At 32.6% G+C, this 20,025-nt stretch overlaps 3 protein-coding genes across 9 annotated transcripts; 2 read left to right on the top strand and 1 right to left on the bottom strand.

Moving 5' to 3' along the window:
- The first annotated feature begins 280 nt into the window (after window positions 1-280).
- On the top strand, window positions 281-7,842 carry LOC110599934. 7 transcript variants are annotated; one of them, XM_043950405.1, is made up of 6 exons: window positions 281-632; window positions 1,234-2,574; window positions 2,706-2,954; window positions 3,395-3,475; window positions 4,201-4,707; window positions 7,642-7,842. In XM_043950405.1, exons 2-6 carry the CDS (start codon window positions 1,492-1,494, stop codon window positions 7,690-7,692), a joined length of 1,971 nt encoding a protein of 656 aa, XP_043806340.1. In that variant the 5' UTR covers window positions 281-632; window positions 1,234-1,491; the 3' UTR covers window positions 7,693-7,842. The 7 variants fall into 7 exon arrangements, with proteins under 7 accessions (XP_043806340.1, XP_043806338.1, XP_043806339.1 ...); XM_043950403.1 differs by having other exon boundaries at window positions 1,068-2,574; XM_043950404.1 differs by having other exon boundaries at window positions 281-681.
- Window positions 7,843-12,536: 4,694 nt separating this feature from the next.
- LOC110600271 (CASP-like protein 1F1) lies at window positions 12,537-13,589 on the top strand. Its single transcript, XM_021737083.2, has 3 exons — window positions 12,537-12,898; window positions 12,996-13,119; window positions 13,219-13,589. Exons 1-3 carry the CDS (start codon window positions 12,699-12,701, stop codon window positions 13,438-13,440), a joined length of 546 nt encoding a protein of 181 aa, XP_021592775.1. The 5' UTR covers window positions 12,537-12,698; the 3' UTR covers window positions 13,441-13,589.
- A 2,144-nt stretch (window positions 13,590-15,733) lies between these two features.
- Window positions 15,734-17,899, bottom strand: LOC110600189. Its single transcript, XM_021736977.2, has one exon. It carries the CDS (start codon window positions 17,702-17,704, stop codon window positions 16,049-16,051), a length of 1,656 nt encoding a protein of 551 aa, XP_021592669.1. The 5' UTR covers window positions 17,705-17,899; the 3' UTR covers window positions 15,734-16,048.
- Between the last annotated feature and the right edge of the window lie 2,126 nt (window positions 17,900-20,025).

The following is a 20,025-nucleotide window of genomic DNA, read 5'->3' as shown; positions in this document are numbered from 1 at the left end:
ATTTTTAAATAAAAATATAAATAATTTATAAATAATATTTTAAAATTTATTAGGATACAATCAGATCGATACCTAAAAATATCCTAGCGGTTACCGTTTATAGATGTCGCCCCCGATTTTGAACTTGTATTGGGCTTTTACAGTTAGGCCTTTACAGTTAGGCCTTTTTCGATGCTATACATCTCGTATTCGGACAGTCCCTGCGACATTATCCAGCAATAAATTAACATATCTTTCAATTAAAAAAATAAATAATAAAACAAAGGGAGGCGATAGTAATTGCGGAGACAGAGAGGCCACAAGTGGTGGTCTTGGAAAAAAAAAAAAAAAAGAAGTAAAAAACAGTAGGAAGAAAATTATGGGGAAGCGATCACTCTCAATTGCTCTCTGATCTCTGCCTTCCTTTGTTAGGCCTACAAAACTATTGAGTCAGACGCATAATAATTCACTACACTTTCATAGAAAGAGAGCGAGAGACGTACATGGAAACGCCAGGAACTGCATTTAAGAGAAGAGAACAGCCTCCAAAGAGAAGAAAGAAGAAGAAGATTTAAGAAATCTCCGGTTTAATCGAGCTTGAAACAGTTTGCTTTATTATGGTTTGATCGATTGATGGATTTTAGGCCTGGCCTGTACGTGTATCAATATATTTCTTTGGTTTATATGATTGCGGGCTTCTTGGTGCGTCTTGTGATTACTGAAAACCAGTGGTTTTTATAGGCTCAGTTAGGTCCGTGTTTTATCTTTATTAGGGCGTTAATGATGCTAAAATGTATATATATATGTCTCATTTTACTTAGCTTTTGGTTCCTGCAATTTTCTTTCATTTGTAAAGGAAGAGTAGCTCGGTTCTACTGTATCTGTCCATACTGCTAGCCAAATCCTCACAAAGAATTTGTATGACTTTAAGAATGCGTGACTGATAGATCGTTTTTTAGTTGTGAATCTAATTTTCTGCTGTTTGATTTACTATCGGACTATTTAATTAGAAGTGTTCTATAGACGTAATTTTGATGCTTTGGTATCGCTGTAATGTAGAACTGATTTAATTTTCTATGCTATTCCAGGTTAATGCATCGTTTTTTTCCAAGTTCTGTTTGGATATCCTGTGTGTTGTAGCTTATCTACACAATCGGATGGAAGAACTGTAGTTAAGATGGAGTTCATTAGATTGATAGATTTTAGCAGCCTCTGCTAGTAAAGATTCTAAGTTTTTTGTTCTTAATGTTACAGAAAATAGGAAGACTGAAATACAATCTGTTCATTGCAAATATGGCGGTGGATTCTGGTGTTTTTTATTGATTGGGATCTAAGAAAAGAGCGCACAAGTGTGGATACGGTAACACAGAGAATCTTCTAATTTTTTAAGGACAATACTAAAATCTAGCCAGGGATGGGATTGCCTCAAGTTTCCTCCGGCAGCTTTGCTGAGGAAGTGGCAGGATCTCTCCACCCCGGATTGTTGGTGTAAGCAGTTGTGATTTGAGTGGGATGCAGGGAGTAAATCTCAGTAATAGAATGCAGTTTGATTTTCAATGCTCTTCTTCTGGGGATATCCAAAAGAAAACAATTATGGATCATAAGAATGTTTGGTTAATGCACAGAAGTGGACAGAATATTCAGAGAGTTATTCCTAGGATCATGGGTTTTGAATCAAGGGGTTTGAATTCTCCTGTTAATTTATTTAATGGAAACGAATCTGTGTCTACTGCAGTTAGTAGCACAAATGATGCAATTGACTACACTGGGTCACTAGTCAGGAAGTGGTTATTATCTCCTTTGAGTGGAGTGTTGCTCCTAGATCAATTTAATGGCGATTCCCTAGACATTGGTGACAGCACTTACAAGAGTAACTTCTTTAGTGGCAAAGACAATTATAGAGTTTCTGCGTCACAAGAGCATAAGAAAGCTCATATCGGCAGCTCTAATAATTTTTATTCTCCAAACTGGTGTACCACTTATCTTCCAGGGTGGAAGAATTTGATGGATGATAATTATGGGGCAAACTCCATTTTCTTCATTCATAGACCTATGCTAGATGACAAAGAGATTACTTCTCACAATCAAGTTTTTTCACTGCCTGGACTTATTAATTCTGGAGAAACAACAAAGGTAAGGTGCCAAAGTGGGACAATTGCAATACCTGTAAAAAAGGCAGGATCATCCCCCCTGTCATTGTCTCCTCTTGGTCCAAAACTTTCTGAAAGAATAAATTCTGCAGGATTGTGCAGCAATGTCTCAAAAAAGTTAAAAGATGATTACTTGACCTTCAAGGACATAGAACAGTCGCTTGATGGAACTTTCCCTGGCAGTTTATCTTCCCAGAAGCATGATGACTCTAGGATGGTACATAAATCGTTGCAAGATTTTGATAATTTGCGCAAAAATTTTGATGCCATTACTACAGAAATTACTACTGATGTGGTGCAATCATGGGGTGAGGATTCAAACCCTACTCTTCCATGTATCAAATTGAGTAGAACTTTCAGTGGATTGTCTGTTAGAAGGTCCTTGGTTGGTTCATTTGAGGAGTCCCTTTTATCGGGTCGGTTATTATCTGGTAAAGCTAGTCAGGTTAGCACTTGTACCTTGTGATAGATGGTGCTTTCCATTTTTTTATCAGTAATTTGGTATAAGTAGTGAATTATAGATTTAGTAGTGTGTACCTTTTCTAATTCATTTTTTAAATCATTTCTTATATTCAGAGGATTGATGGGTTCCTTGCTGTTCTTAATGTTACTGGAGGAAATTTCTCACCACAGTCACAGAAACTTCCCTTTACAGTAACTAGTGTAGATGGTGATAACTACTTGTTATACTATGCATCAATAGATCTAGCAGGTGATATGCCATCAAATAAAGGTAGTGAAAAAATGAGAAGGAGCCTAAGCATTGATGATCCACAGGCAGAACAAACCAGGCTGCGGATTCCTATGAAAGGGCAAATACAGTTGGTAATTTATTCCTTTTTCTCTAAACCTGTATGCTGTTGAGTTGTCCTTCCACTCCAATCAAAATTTGAGAAAGAAATGTCAGTACTTTTGTGGCTTTCTGGCATCTGTAGGAGATAAAAATATTGAAACTCATAATTAAGTGATTTCTTAATAGTCTTCGTCTCATGGGTCCAATGGGATACTGAAGAGCTGCAAGAAAAGAGGAACTAAAAAAAGGGTTAAGAAAACCAGCTAAGAGCAGGGCTTAATCTTATCATTCAGAAAATTATGCAATGCTACTAAAAATTTCCTTCTTGATGTCATTTGCCATTCAGGTGGTGAATTTTGGCACATAACTCAGTAGTAGCTGTTTTATACATTTTCATGACATTTATGCATGAATTTATCTGATGGTGCTTTAGCTCAAGAAACATACTGATGGGCTGGATTGGTTCTGGCAGGTTCTTAGTAATCCAGAAAAGACACCTATTCACACTTTCTTTTGCAACTATGATTTAAGTGACATGCCAGCTGGTACTGAGGTAAGTAGGAATGGAAAAGTTATGCTAGTGGAACTTAGTTTCATTGAAAGATTAAAGAAAATTTGCTTTATAGATTGACTAAGGTATATGTTCTGCAGCAATAAGAGTTGATGGTGATATGATCGTATTATGCCATTCTTTGCATCTGCTTGTTTCATTAAAATTCTTAACATTTGGAATCTTGATAACTTTCATTCCCTATGGAACATATAGATGAAGTGTGAACAGTGATTTTCTTCTTGGAAGAAAAATTTGTCTGGTGAAAGAGAAGCATTTTCTTAACATCTTTCACTTTGCACTTTTTTTATAAGGAGGGATAGTATAAGGAAATCTGCACTCTTTAGGAACCAAGAATCAAGTAGCTGAGACCTGACTAAATGAATCTCTTGCTCATATTAGTTTTCACTTTTCAGTCTGACTGTACATAAGATGCGTGATCTCTGCAATTCTTTGGCATTTTTAGGAAAAAATCTAAAATATTCGGCACACATGCTTTATGTGGCATAAGGTGTTTTCTTTATGTTGAAATGGATCAATTGCATAATTTAAATTTTAAAGAGAATTGGTTGAAGATTATTGTCATATTAGGAGATGAAGCATCTTGTATTTTTTCTTTGTATTAATTTATTTTCTTCTTTTGTTTGATATTTAATGGAAACTTTTTCAGATTCCAAAGTGACCTTTCCTTTCTTCTTTTATGTTTCCTCCCATGCATTTTTTAATACACATTTTTGCGCCAAAAGATCACCTTATTCTCGTCTGGACTGACTGGGAGGAAGACAGATCATGACATAAAAAGTGAAGTCAAGCAATCTTCAACCCCAGACAGTAATCATTCTTCAACTTGTGGGATGGAGACTTCCGATTTAAAGGGAGATGATGCTGATCATACAATAAGATCTCTCAACCACGTTAGTAAATGTATAAATATTGGTTTGGAGGTCAATAGTCCTCCAAATTCAACCAGTGCATTTGTAAGCAAATCTGTATATAGCCCTTCTAAAGCCAATGAAAACACTGCTGGAGCCGGTGTTCTGCGTTATGCTCTTCATCTCTGGTTTTTGTGCCCTTTTCCCAAGAAAAGTCCAAGGTCAGTCCGGAGGTGCAAATCTGACCCTTTATCTGCGCCTGCAAGGAACAAGGTGGACATAGAAGGGGATCGCCGCTTCTACTTGTACAGCAAAATGAAGGTGGTGTTCCTACAGCGCCATTCAGATGCTGATGAAGGAAAGGTAAGTCTTATGTGTCCATTAGAACTCATGCTCTAGAATTGCATGCTTTCTATCTGATTATTAATGTTTTGAATGATGCTTATTTTCTGGCCAAGCATTTGGTATGTGCTTGAATTATCATGTTCATATAATGAACCAATAGACAAAAAGAGAGGGAATAGTTGGATGGTTTCTTCTTATTGTTTGTCCTGAATGGATGCTAGCGTAATGGGTATATGGCGAATGTATGACTTGTTGTTTCAGCCCTTTTGTTTTGACATTGTATTAAGGGGTAATTATAAAAATTATGATGTGGTTTGGTGTCTTGTTCAAGTAGAGTCCTATAATTTAATTTGTAACACGAACAGTCATGAGGTTTATCTCCGCTAGCAAAGTGAGGCTTTTCTATCTAACACTGTCAATAAATGCTGATGTAACACTTAAAAATTAATTAAAAATAATTTTTAATTAGGATAAATTATATTTTAATTCTTAAAATTTTATAGAACATACAATTTAGTTTAGATATATATAAATTTAGTTATAAAGTTTTATTTTATAATAAAATAGTCCCTTTAGTTATAATTCATTTCTATATTCTTATAAATTAGTCCCTAAATATTATAATAATTTACTAATAAGTATTTATATATTTTTTGCAAATTAATTTCACATGTGTATTAAATTTAATATCTTAAAATAAATTAATAAAATAAAAATTAAATCAAGAATCTTAGTACAATATGCATCTAAATTCAAGTCCAAAGAATTATTTCTAGTCTAACTTTTCTCTTCTTAATGATTTTTTCTATTAAATAGGACAAAAAAAAGATATTAGATTTTTTTTATTTTATTATTTTTTACACATAAGATATTAAAATTTAATAAACAGGAAATTAATTTATAAATATAAGAACTTCTTAGTAATTATAATATTTAGAGACCAATTTATTATATAGGGATTAATTTCAATTAAAAATATAAATTTTAAATTAAGAAATTATTTTATTAATCAAACAAAATTTAATAGACTAAATTTAAAAATACAGGGACTAAAATATAGTTTTCATTAAATATTAGGAAGTAAATTGCCAGTCATTCAATAGTGTTAGCAGAAAAAATTCACTTTGATAATGGCGTGGAAGTATTTTACCCTTTTTGTTACAAATTAAAGTATATGATTCTACTTGAAAATGCGTTAAATCAGGATATTTTTTTTGTAATTATCCCTTGTATTAACTTTTAAGGGCTCAATCCAGCTTCATGAGTAGCTTAAATTGTTTCTGCCAGATATAGCCTAGCTAAATTTAAGTATCTCGGTTCTTTTTTCTTGCCAAATGCATTTTGCGCTGCTAAATGTCTGCATTTTAACTTATCACACCCTAAACTTTTCATGGAACTTATCACACTCCTATATTTGTAAATTTCATAACAATTAAACACAATTTTGCGTTGTCAGCTATGCATTCTATACATGCGGAGCATAAGAAGATGAATAAACCCATCTGATGTGGCATAAATTATGTAAATTTTTATCATCCCTACAAAATGATAGTTATTTCAAGCCCAGACCTAAAGTAGCAACGGCCTCCCTCTCCTCTCTCTCTCCATCCATCTCAACCTTTTCTCTTCCTCCTCTTGTCTTTGGCGTCCCCTTCCCTCATCCAGATCATTTGGTTTTTTATTGGTGACATTTCTCTTACCAGTAGCAAAAATCACAACTGTCAAAATTTTTCATTGAACATCTATATTGAAGCAATACTCGAAGCCAAAACCCAAGAACGGTGCAATGACATCTATGCACCAATGGTTAAAAAAAAAAGGAAAGGGGATTTTAATTTTCTGTTTTGGTATTGGAGAATGAAAAGGGAAATCAACTTTCAGTGTAAATATGTAGTTAGGGATTACTCTTTTCTAATTTCTTTCTTCTGATTCCTTTTTTTCTTCCATTTGAGTATTGAGTGAAATAAAATGTTAAATGGAGAACGTTATTCTTCATTGTTGATCAATTGTGATGATTCTGAATGCAATTAAATGTTGATATGCTATAGTTTGTCTTCCTTTTTTTCTATTTGTGTTTTCTGTGATTTTGTAAGTTGGAATGTGAGATTTGCACCTTTTGTGAGCTTCTTGATTTTGGCAGAGAGTGAGAGGAGAGAACACATAGACGGGGAGAGCTCACAAGGTGAGACAGGAGACCGATAGAGGAATCAGAGACATAAAAGAGGGGTGGGGGGAGAGGGTAGAGGAAGCACATAATTGAATGAGGGAGAGAGAGACAGAGAGGGTAGCATTGAGTTAGGGAGAGAGCATAAGGTGAGATTAGAGATAGTACAAGATTGAAGCGAGAGATTGTCCATATATTGACTTCAAATTGGATTTTCATCTCATCTTTCTGGTATACAGGTTGCACTATATAATTTCTCCTTTATTCATTGCAATCAGCATAAAAAGGGCCACTTGTCAGATTTTTCACATTTTTCACATATTCGCGTACATAAAATGCATTTCCAATAGGGTAGAATCCTATTTAATTGTTATGAAATTTATAAATTAAGCACTACAGTAGGTTTCTCGAAAAGTTCATGGGTGTGATAGGTTAAACCATTCAGGTTAAGGGGTGAAATAGTGTAGTTAGCCTTCATTTTTCTCTTATGGTATCCCTATAAGGAAGAACACTCTGGAGTTGAGGAAGAAAAACCAAAAGAACAAAAAAAGAAGAGAAGAAGAAGAAGAAGAGGACTACTTATGCTTCTGGGTCTTGCTAAAAAAACCTGTAATACATAGGGAAAGCCATTTTCGGCATCAATTGTTGTGCTCCTATCCAGAAAACATCAGAATCTTAACCCTCAGTATTGTTGAAGGCATCCATTAATTTTTTATTGATGAAGTTCAGGATGCTACATTCCACTGCCATCCTGACTGATGAAACATTCTTTCAAATTCACATTGCAGCTATATGTAGAATATGATTATCCATCGGACCCCAAGTACTTCAACATTTAAAAGGTATCCTCGCAATTTAAAGTTGGTTGTACAACTCTTGTAGAATTGTACATACAGTTTGCTGTCATCTTTGATGGGGCAGAAGCCCAAATTTTATTTGTACATATTTTTCATTTTTTTAATATAAAATCAGATGATTTAATTTGGTAATCATCATGTTTTCTTTTGGCCTTCTTTACTGATATTTGGCTTCTAGAAGTATGACTGAATTGTTTATTGTTGTTGTTGTTGTTATTATTATTATTGATGAGATAATTGTGAGAAACTTCAGCACCACCTTGGAATCAAAATAAAAGATATAGGGAAGAGTTATTAAATTACATATAGCTTATGGTTCTGTAATCATCTTTCTTTTTCTTTTTCTTTTTCTTTTTTGAAATGATTTTTCTTATGCTTTTCTAATCAACACCGTGAATCCTAAGAAACATGAATACATAAAGGAATGGAAAATTAATATAACCAGTTAAAGACATACCAAAACGTAACTTCTACCTGGAATAAACTGGAAAAGGAAGAGTAATTAATAACGGAGGTCTACTTCTGGCTGATAAGAACTTTATTTTCTTACCTGTTCTACGGAAGTCAGTTTTCTACTATTTATGAAATATGGTTGGTTGATCCTACACTTGAGTCCTGCAAGCTGCAAATGCTCAATTTTCGTGGAAGAGCTTTTCTATCTACTTATTAAAATGGTTCCCAAAGAAGTGGATACAACTTTAAATTCCAGCCACAATTCAAGTATATGCTCTTTGGACTGATTGAAGAGTTGTTTCTTTTTCATGCTCTTACCTCTTCACTGCCCACTTCCCTTATGGTGTCTTCTTCTAGTATGATGATTTAGACATTTCCTTATTGGATTATCGTGATTTGTACAAGTTGAACTGGTTATTGCGGTTGGTTATTAGTCACTGATTAATGTTTATTCCCTGTTCAACGTGGAAACCTGTAGCTCTCTGATTAGCATTTTGGAAGTGAATCCACCATTGAATATCTGTTGTAAATGTCTAAACCCTTTTAGATGGATGCAATTAAAGCTACATGTTTAATTAGTACTATATCCCTTCCGCAATAACCGTCATTTTAGAGAAAAAAAATTTAACCATTTAAAGGGTATTTTAGATATATTATTATAATTTTTTTTAAAATTAAAACTATTAATTAGTTTTGTTGATTTTGATTAACAAACCTTAAATTATAAATATTGTGGGAAGGAGATAGGATCTTCATCTAATTGCATAAACTCTTTTCTGTCTAGGGAAACAACTTACTAGCTTTTTTTTTTTAACCATAAACAGATTAACAGCTAGTCTTTATGTGTTGTCAAAACAAATCATGGGAGTTGATGAAAATCTAGAGTTTAGAGTATAATTGTCTAGGTTTATGTTTCTCGATATAACAGCACTAGACATGTAAACTTAGGATGAAGATGTATACTGTTAATCGAAAAGTTATTTGTTAATAGCCCCATTTATCGATTGTCTTTTGAGATCTCCCCATTTTAGAAGATGAAATATTTAAATTTGATACTATGTCGAATACTATTCATTCCCTTTCAAAAATAGATATTTTTTTTTAAATTTTCATATACATTAAAAAAAAAATAGTTAATGTGGTTAAAACAATTAATTTTATTTAGCCTTTTTCTATACACCCTCTACTCATATTAGTTAATTAAAAATTAAATAATCCATAATAGTAACTTTTCTTGGGATTAATACAATACATAATAAATACTGAAATATAGAAAGTTAGCAAATAAACAACTATTTCAAAAGGGAGATGGCTTATAATTTGGAAAGTATAAAAAAAGAGAAAATAAATATATAATTAAGGAATAGAGAGAATATATATTTTTTTTTTACTAAAACTGCAAATATAGATCTAAAGATATGTTGCCATTTAATGATAGATTGATTGATTTTTCTTTTCACTATGAATGTACAAATATCTTGAATTTATTTTCTATTTATGCTTTTTGAAATTTATTGTTTTTATGATAAAAATAATTGAAGAAAGAAATTTTATTTGTTATATAATTCAAATACATCCATATGCTCTTTTGACGATAATATGCAATTTGGGTAAATCTTTTTTTTTTCTTTTTTGGTTAATGTGTAGTGTTGAAGAAATGAGGGGTATTATAAGTAGAGATGTTTGTTAGGTAAATAAATAACTAAAGAAAGTTGGTATAGAATATCCTTTATGTTAAAGCTCCTATACAAGGACACAAAAATGGTTATAACAACCTAGATTTATTGTTGAGAAAAAAAAAACAGATTAATTATTATTATTTCTTAAAGAATAACAAAGATTAATAGAAAGTGATGCTTTAAAAAAAAAAAAATTCATTCCTTCATTGTATTTTATATTTACAAATATATGTAATTTGTATCCTTTCAAAAAGTGAGATGGAAGATCAAAGTATTTTTTGTCTTAATCAATATCTCAATTTTGAATATCATGTATGTAATATTTTTAAAAATTTAGAAATAAACGTTTTATTTCTTTAATGACTGACATTAATAAGAGTTATTAACGTGTATATTGTGTAATTTTTGTATATTTGTTGATGAAAGGAAGGATAAGTAAGAAAGGAGAGGAGGATTGCTTGAGAAACTGAGAAGAAAGATAAGATGGGCAACTAAAAGAGTGTAGTGACATTAAACAACAGGAAGTTAGAAGCCACGTTAGATAGAAACCCCCCATTTGCCAAAGATTCCATCATAAGCTCATGGAAGACAAGCCGTGTCAATCTCCTTTCACTTGTCCTGCTTGCCATTTTCAACATTGTCTTCTAGCTAACAAAAGAATTTTGCATATATGAATATATATTCTGCAAATTCAAGGAAAGAGATGAAATCGTTGGCAATCTAAGTTGATCTGTACAGAGACGGAAGGTGACGAAAATGGGTAAACCTCAATTTTAACGAATTCAGTCACATGGTGTGCCTAATTTTCAATTGTTTTCCTACCTAGTTAACTAATGTGCATGGCATAAGATTTGAACTCACTCATGCTTCTTCATATTTACATGTCTCTCATTTCCTTTTAAATAAGAAATACTTGCTTTTGTTTTTCTTATATAATTTATGGGGAGCATTATGTAATTTTAAGTTCCCAGTTTATTCTATAATTCTTCCTTTGCTAAATTTGATGTTGGAATTGTTTAAATTTTTATTATACTCTAATACTCTCTTCATCTTAAAAAATAAATTTATTTATTTCTTTTATATAAATTTAAAAAAATAGTTAATATAGTTAAAAAACAATAAATTTTATATTATTTTTTCAATATATTCTTTACTTATATTGCTTCGTTATTGAATTATTTCTAAAACTAGTAAATTTTAATTTTTAAGGTATATTAAAAATATAAATAAATTAATAAATAAATTAACATTCTAGAAAGATACTTATAATTTAATACGGATAAAGAGAAAAATAAGCATATCTTTATTAGCATGTAATAAAGTTTGTTGAAAAAAGAAAAGGGGCCACGGCCTCTTTACTATATTTAGTAGTTGCTGGCAAGGAAGTTGAAATGCAATTAATGATATTGATTTCATTGTCAACCGGAAATGATCGATACAAAACTCATTTTTATATGATATCGTATTTCTCATTATAGAAATTATAGAAATTTCTCATAAGTGTAAATTTCATGTAAATTTTTATTAAATAATTCATATTTATATATTTTAAATACATCTTAACTAAGTCTAAATAAATTTTAAGTTGATACAAGTTTTTCTCTGTGATCTCTCACTTTTTCTCTTCCTTAAATCTAATTCTTTTTCTCCCTTTCATAGAAGACGATCTGTGTCAATTGACTATCGATGAAGCAGAAAATATTGTTGTCCCTATTAAGAGCTCCAGATATATTCCGATCGTCACTTATGATTTCTGTATAGTGAGAATGTTTTTCACATACAATCCAATTAATTTTCAGAATATGCAGATCTCTTTGACAGATTTATGACGACAATTCTCGGACAGTTAATGCATTGAAATATTTAGTTCCTAATTATAAATCGGACATTTTATTTTTTATGGAAACAAAAGTTTTTAGTTCTCGTATGAAATTTTTTCGTAATTTTTTACATTTTGATGGTTCATTCTCAGATTGGGAAGAGGCATTTCATTAATATGGAAGAGTAATGGGTCTGTTTCTGTGGTTAACTTTTCTTCAAATTTTATTGATTCGATTGTTTCGGAAGGTAATGTTCAATTGAGATTTACTAGTTATTATGAGTTTCCGGAATCGTAACGACGATGTCAATTTTAAAATTTTATTCAAGCTTTATCTCGTAAAATCTCTCTTCCGTGGTTTTATTCGGGAGACTTTAATGACTTATGCTTGAATGATAGAGAAAAAATGAGGAGTATTTTTATCAAATTATCTTATGCAAGGATTTAGATAAACACTTGAAGAGTATTTTTGCCAAATTATCTCATATAGAGATTTGATTTTGAATAATTGTAAATTTTTATTAGACTGTAGAACTGATATTTCTGTTAGATGGGTTCGTCGTAATGCTATTCTAACTGCTTATATTTTAATTATAGAATCTATCAGGCATAATTTTATCTCTATTTGAAATTATATGGCTCTTTATTTGATAAAATTTTATTAATACAATTAATAGTTTTGCTTTTAAAAAAAATTAAGTCCAAAGTAATTTTTTTTAATAAATGCTTTTTTTTGAAGTATTAAATTTTTTTAAAAAAATAATAATAATAATGATTACATTTTCATTATAGAAATAAATTAAACCCTAGTCTAGAGCATTTACCGCAAAGACATTTGGCTAATTGTAATACAACATTTTGAGCTTGAAAAGCTTCATCACATCTTCAATGTGGGCTTCAAAGATTCTTGGCTTCTCTCTTCTATAAATACCTCCTATAACCTCACACTCTTTTCCTCTACCCTTTTTCTTCTGTCTTCCCCCTGTTTCTTAGCCCTGCTTTCTACTCTCTTTTCTCTTTCAAAAACGTCTCTAAAAATGGAAAACAGCGAAGACAAGTTCCCACCAAACTTGCCCTCCAAAATCCAGAAGCTATCCATTTCTGCTCAGATTTGCTTGAGAATTTTCGCTGTTGCAGCCACATTGGCCGCAGCTTGGCTGACGCTCACTAACAAGGAATCCACTCAAATTGGCGTATTTGTCTTTGATGCTAGATACAACTACTCCTCAGCCTTGAGGTAAGAAACTAAGGTCAAATACAAATTATTACAAGCATACCATTACCAATACAACTTTTCTTGTCCTTTTGGAATCATTAATCCCATTGAATTGCAGGTTCTTCGCGTTTGCAAATGTTGTTGTGTGTGCCTTCTCTGCGCTGTCCTTGATCTTCCTGTTTGTTGTTTGTCGTTATGGCTCGAACCCTGCCCACTTCTTCTTCATGTTCCTGAATGATTTGGTAATTAAACTCGGGTTTGATTAGTAGATCACTGTTATGCCTTTTCGTTAAAAAGATCGATTTTGACCTAAAAATTTGTTTGCGTGCTGATTGGGACAGATGATGATGTGCTTGGTTCTTGCTGGATGCGCAGCTGCGACTGCAGAAGGTTTCATTGGGAAGTATGGGAATAGGCACTCTGGCTGGATGCCCATCTGCGACCACTTTGGCAGATTCTGTAAGACAGGAACAGTTTCTGCGATACTCTCTTACTTGGCCTTGCTGTTCTTGTTGATGCTCACAGTCAATTCTGCAAGCAACTCCAGGCAAATTCACAAGTAGATCTTCTTCCTATCTCAATCCATAATAAACAAGATAGTCCATAGTTTTTTTTTTATTGACTAATTTAATAATATATATTAAGAAAAATAAACAAATATTAATACAATAATGTATTTTAATTTTTAAAATTATAAGTAGCATGTCATTCATGTCCTGGTATTCTGGAGAGCAGTGAGTAATAATTAATTAAATATTCAATACGAAAGGGAGCTGAACCTCGATGTGTCTCTTCTTCAAATTTTGGTTGTGTCCACTCCCATTGATTTCCCTGGTTGGAGAATTAAGTGCATCACCTACTTTTATGACACGTAAAGGTACATGAATATTGAATGAAACTACCCGTTTAGCTTACTGATATGAAGTTGTTCCAACGCGGAAAGTCTATAGTTTAAACTCCAGAGGGAGGGAATCAATTATACCCAAAATAAATAATTATTTTAATATCTTTGAATTTAATTTGTTAATTCATTTGTATATAGTTTTAGCATGTATGTAATTTATCCCTTTATTTCTCATTTTATTTGTTCTTAAATTTTTTAAAAACAACTTAGTAATTCAAAGTTAAAATAATATATATCAACCCATTAACTTTTATTATTTTTATTACATTAGAACAAAATAATATTACAAATTGAAAATGATTTTTTTTAATGAAAATGTGAATAGTAATTTTTGTATTTAGTCTATATATTTTAATTTTTATATTTAAATTTATTTTAACACTATTTATGAATACCAATTCAATTCTCTTCTAAATAATTTTTTTTTTTTACAAATAAATTTAGGTTTTTCAGTGTAAACTTTATTTAGTTTGATTTTGTTTAACGGCTAGAAGTATATTATAATAAATTTTATATTATATATTATTGTCATTCTCGTTCTATTATATAGAGATTATTTTTTTATTACTTTAGTAGAAGACTAAAATCAAACATACATCGCCACCATAAAATGCGCTTCTTGCTTATTGATTAAATTAAATATTTTGTCAATATCATAATATTTATGTCAAAATAATTATTTTTATTTTTCAAACAAGTACTTTATATTAAATTTGCTTATATAAATGTATAATATCAGGCTAATTGCACTTTAAAATTATGTTATACTTTCAAATAAATCTTCCTCTCTTAAAAAAAAATGAGTTGAGTGCTTGATTATATGATAAATATTTGGGACGATGCAGTTTTTTGAAAATAATGGCAAATTTTATGATTACTATATAATCCAAAGTCATTGTGATAAAATAAGCATTCTTTTTTTAAAAGCAAAAATAAACATTCTTTATATATAAAAAATAAAAAATATATCTTAAAAATTAATTTCTTAAAAATTAATTTCGCACCAAAATTATATAATCCATCAATTGGGCATCAGTTTTAATTTGGGCTGCTTCTGTTGTTCTGCATGGAATTTAAGTATATAAAGCCCAGTTCTCGTTTCTTCAACATGGACCCGGCCCTTGGTAATCTTTCGTATACACAAACCAAAATTAGCCATCAGATCCAAAATTTCTGAAGTGTGAATAAATGAATTTAAAGTTTCATATTAAAACTCATCAACTGAAGATGTCTCAAATGAGTCTTTTAATTACTACTAACTCAATAATATCTCAAGTTTGTTTGATTTTTTAAAATTTTGAATTGGGATAATCACATCCGTTCTCATCACGGGAGCAGCTGTGGCAATAGTTACAATTGATCACGAGAATAACCTTTTAAAAAAAATGAGAAAAAAAAAAAAAAGTATCCAAAATCCTAACGTCGAGTCTAACTCCAGTTATCCCAAAAACAATTACTACCTTAAAATTTATTGATAGAGAAATCCAATAAAAGCTTATGTGATTGGTACTTGTCATCTCCTTTGAGGTTCCACCATTAAGTTAATAAGTCTGAATAATGCAAGGACTCAGCTGGACAGAGCAAACAAATATGGGTAGGTCCTAAAACGCCTCCATGCTTAAGTAACTGCCGACACTGCAGAGCTGAGAATGCCATAAAACAAGTGCACATGCTCTTAACACCCACTATTATGTGAATCTCACATGGACCCTATCTCACTACTCTATCTGCAATAACACTGTAATATCTATCTGCAAAAATATTTAAAAGGATTTCATGAAATTGACACTAGATGCACCCCCTTTTAATCATACATCATCACCAGGACTCCTGAGAGATGGACGATGGATTGTCCACATGCACTTTCCTTTTATAAAACTCTATACAAGAATCACAAGCCAACGCATTCATGTGTCAGCCAAGAGTTGATGTATGATTAAATGGGCAAAAAATTGAATAATATATAAAGCCCAAGTGTGGTCTTAAGTCTTAAACACAAAACAGTACAAGCAATTATTGAGTTTACCATAATAAACAAGGACTCCAATCTTGTCAGCTCAACAAAACAAGGTTTCAACTCTACAAGAGTTTCTCCAACGCCAATTAATCTACCAATGTTTACTCCTACTGCAACTTAACGATTTGTATGGACAAAAAAGAGAGAATAAAAATCAAGTAAAATTCAACACAAATAATATACATGCAGGTGAAACAATCATCTATGAATCCATGTTTTTGGATAAAACAATTCAAGAATTCTATGGTTGCTATGGCCTCGCAAAGACGCCCCAAAACTTACCCCGGCCGAGGCCATCCAAAAGCTTTTTTGCCCCTTCTACATCCATCTCAACAAGTTTCTTCAAGTGTACACAGCCACCAGCTGCGATCATTAGTTTTCTACACTTCTTAGAATGCACAAGCGAGGCCAACATTGAAACAGGGTATTTCTTATCCAAATTCTGTATTAATGGATCTAATAGCTGAACACAACTCACTATCCCCCTTTCATCTTTTCTGAAAATCCTCCTGTTTCCTGCATATAACAGAAGTTGTGACAATGCCTTTGCTGCTGCTTCTTTCTCTTCCCCACCTTTACCATCTAACATCTTAATCAATGGAGTAATTAGTCCACATTCACCCATTTCCTTTCTTGTTTTTGTGTTGATACCAAGCTCGTATACAGCTATTGCAGCTGAGATTCTCACACCCAAAACTCCACAATTTAACACTGCCACAAGCCTGATAATATACCCATCAGAAACAAGAACTTCTGCAATAACTTGACTCGAAGCCAGGTGCCTTAATAAATCAACAGCAACTTCGAGACTTCTTATAGGAGGAGCTGAATCCCAGAAGTTTCTCAAGCACTCCATGCCCCCTTCCTTCACAATCAAAAGTTTCAAATTCTCATCTTCTTTCACCAGATTACATAAACAACCGATTGAATTCTCTTGGGCCAACACAGTCCCGGAAGATGCAAGCCCAATAAGAACGAAAACCGCATTCTCTTCTATAAAATTCTCCCTAATTTCTTCGAAAACAGCAAGATTTCTCAAAACGCCAGCCGCAAAAGCCTGTGAACCCGGCGTGCCCGCCTGGCAAATTTCCAATAGCGAAGAAATTCCTCCTCTAGATCCAATTGCTCTAGCGTTTTCTTTAGAAAAGCTTAAAGCTTGAAGGGCTACGCATGCTTTTTCCTTCGCAAAACCACTTCCCGACTCCAGAATCCGGACCAAATGATTCAAAAGCAACAAACCCTCCGCAATTAACACATGCTTGCTGCTATCCACCATCGAAATCCTCGAAATTGCTGCCACAGTCTTCTCTTTCATCTCCAGAGAGCTCGAATCGAGTAAGCGAAGCAGCACGGGAACCACACCTTGTGCCACAGCTATCATTACATTCTTATCATCCTGTTGGAGCAACCCGAGGAGGGAGTCCATGGCTGAATTCTTCGACTCGTTGCTACCAATCTGCAAACGGGTAATTAAGTTCCTCGACTCTGCCCGCACCGCCTCCCTCTTCGAAGAAGAACCCCCTGAAACAACAGGTTCTTGAAGAACCCCACTTTTAATCAAAATGTCACTGTCCTTCACGTGCCGATCCAACTTGGCTAAAACGGAATCGACATCGCTCTGTGTCCGGAGCTTACCTTCTGTCAAATTAGGAGTCTGACATTTTCTAGCCAAAAATATGGCATCGTTTAAAGTCTGGGAAATGGAGTGAAGGAGGTCAACACATAGTGGGTTGCAGGTGGAAGCCGTGAAGTCCGTAAAATCGGCGAGTTGGGTATGGAGATCGGCGAGCTTGCCTCTGATAAGAGCCCATTTACCTTTAAAAGTCTGTACTTGAACGACTTCGTCCAAAAGAGACTGTAGAAGCTGGTTTGAGACATTGATAGGATCATTTTCTGCAACTTTCATGGCGCTTTACAGGCGTTTTTAGAGATTTCAAAGAAAGAACAGAAAGAAAGTGAAGAATGATACTAGGGTTAGAGTCTGCGCCCACAGAGAGAGAGAGAGAGAGAGAGAGAGAAGCAAGGAGTGGCGATGAATAGGCAGTGCCTGGTAACGACGGAGCAAAGACCAAATAGTATGCGAACTAGTGGATGAACAAATAATTATGTAACTATTAGAAATGCCGAGGTTCGATTTAAGACGCAACTTTCGAGCGTGTGGATGTCACCTGCGCATCGGTTAACAAACATATTTTCCCGCCAGTGAAAAAAAATCTGATTTGGATAAAATTTGTTTTTAACTAACCATCTGAAATATCTGTCAACAGTCATCCTCATCCCGATAATTTTAAGATATTCAGCCTTTTTTCCCTCTCCATTTATCTGCTATATAATTAAGATTTGCAATAAAAAAGACATTTTATTTCTTTATTATTCAGTAAAATATCCTTATGAGACATGTGCCATTGAAAGGAAAAAAGCCTAGTTTGTTGGTGGTCAGCACGCGCTATCTACGCAGGTAGAAAGCGATAGCAGTTAAATAATCAGAAAACAATGCCGAAATTGTCAGGTATCGGAATTGGGAATCGGAGGGCTGAGAATTAAGAAGAGTGCGGGGTCCATTCCTTTTCAATAATCTAGCTAGTGACAGGTAGGATAGCGAAAGCTCCAAGCCTTCTCGTCTCGTCGTCATGTGAGATTATTAAAGTCACACGTCCATCGACAGCATCAAAGTCACAGCTTCCTTCTAATCGTCGGATTCTAGCCGATTGGTGAGATGAAATTTGATAATTGGTCTATTGGACTGTGAGATGATAATTGGTCAACGTGTGGGTTACCGACTTCCTTTCCCAACCTAACCAATGTCACGCCACGTATAGTATTTGTGAGATATTGAGATTTCGGTTTGGGGTCAAGTTCTGGACCGATTAGTAGGAGATGATTTGATTAATGTTGATAATGACAGCGGGAAAACCAGAAAACCGCGAAAGCTAACAGATAGAGCTTGTATAGATTTTCGACAGAATTGTTGGGTTTCTGTATTTCTCAGTAAATGACGTCATTGATTTAGTAATATATTGAACATTAAATTATTAACATAATACCTAAATATTTATTCTATATATAATAAATAATTCAAATATAAAAGATATAATACTAGGATTTTATCATATTCATATGCATTTTAACATTAAAATCATGTGATGATAAATTAAAACTATTTATTTAAATTTAATTTTTATAAATTTATAGTATAAATATATGAGATTTTGAATAATTTTATTATATAATTATATTATAAATTTATATAAATTCAATTATTCGATAGTTAATATGCATATACGGCGTGTGCACGCGCCAAAGTATAGGCTGTAAAAGTAGAAGTAGTCAAGTGTATTAGCTAACAGCTTACGACGTTGATGCGTGTGTGAATCACCCACCAGGCTGGAACTTGTAAATCGATGATACTTATTCCTGTAGAGTGAAACCTACCTTAATTTTCTTTGTGTTCTTAATTCAACAAATCCAATCCGTTGACTTTCTTAATATAGTATAATTTCATGGTTCTTACGTAGTAACTCTTATTATTTTATCATAAAATGATAATGACTAATTAACAACTAAGATTTAGTATTTGGTAACTGATGTAGTAGGGTTTAGCTAAATATTAAAAAATAATTTTTTTTTGAAATAGGGGTTGAAGGGAATCGAATCTTAGATCTTTCAAAACTACATGATGCACTTTTCACCAGACTAAGTCTTGGAATGCTAAAAAATAATTTTTTATAATCTATTCATTCAACATTTAAACATGAGAAAAAAAATATTAAGCACTATCTTTAAATTTGTTAGGGAATAGATACTAAATGTGCAAGTACGTATACAAATATACAAATGATTTTATTTAATTATTTTATTTTATTATTAAATTATAATATATATTGTTTTTGAATTTTGATTATGAAATATATTGTTTATACTTTTTATAGTTTACCATTAGATGAATTTTTTACAATTTATCTAATAGTCTCTGTAAAAAATAAAGTTATTATTATAAAATTTTTATTTTTTTAAAAAAATATATGTGAGAACCTCAATTTTTTGAAAATTATACTTTCAATTAAACACATTAATTAAATAATGACTATACTTGGAAACTTGGGCACGTTGAAGTCCAAATTGACGATCCAGATCCAAGGACGTTTTGGTTTGGGCATGCAGGTTTCCATTAACTCTGGAGGCTAGGACTTGGCTAATAAGAAAAGAGGTGCATGCATGCATGCTTCA

The sequence above is a fragment of the Manihot esculenta genome, chromosome 14 (assembly GCF_001659605.2).
Source record: "Manihot esculenta cultivar AM560-2 chromosome 14, M.esculenta_v8, whole genome shotgun sequence".
NCBI classification, from domain to species: domain Eukaryota; kingdom Viridiplantae; phylum Streptophyta; class Magnoliopsida; order Malpighiales; family Euphorbiaceae; genus Manihot; species Manihot esculenta.
Note: the sequence above shows the minus strand (reverse complement) of the source record. Positions and strands in the feature narration are given on the sequence as shown.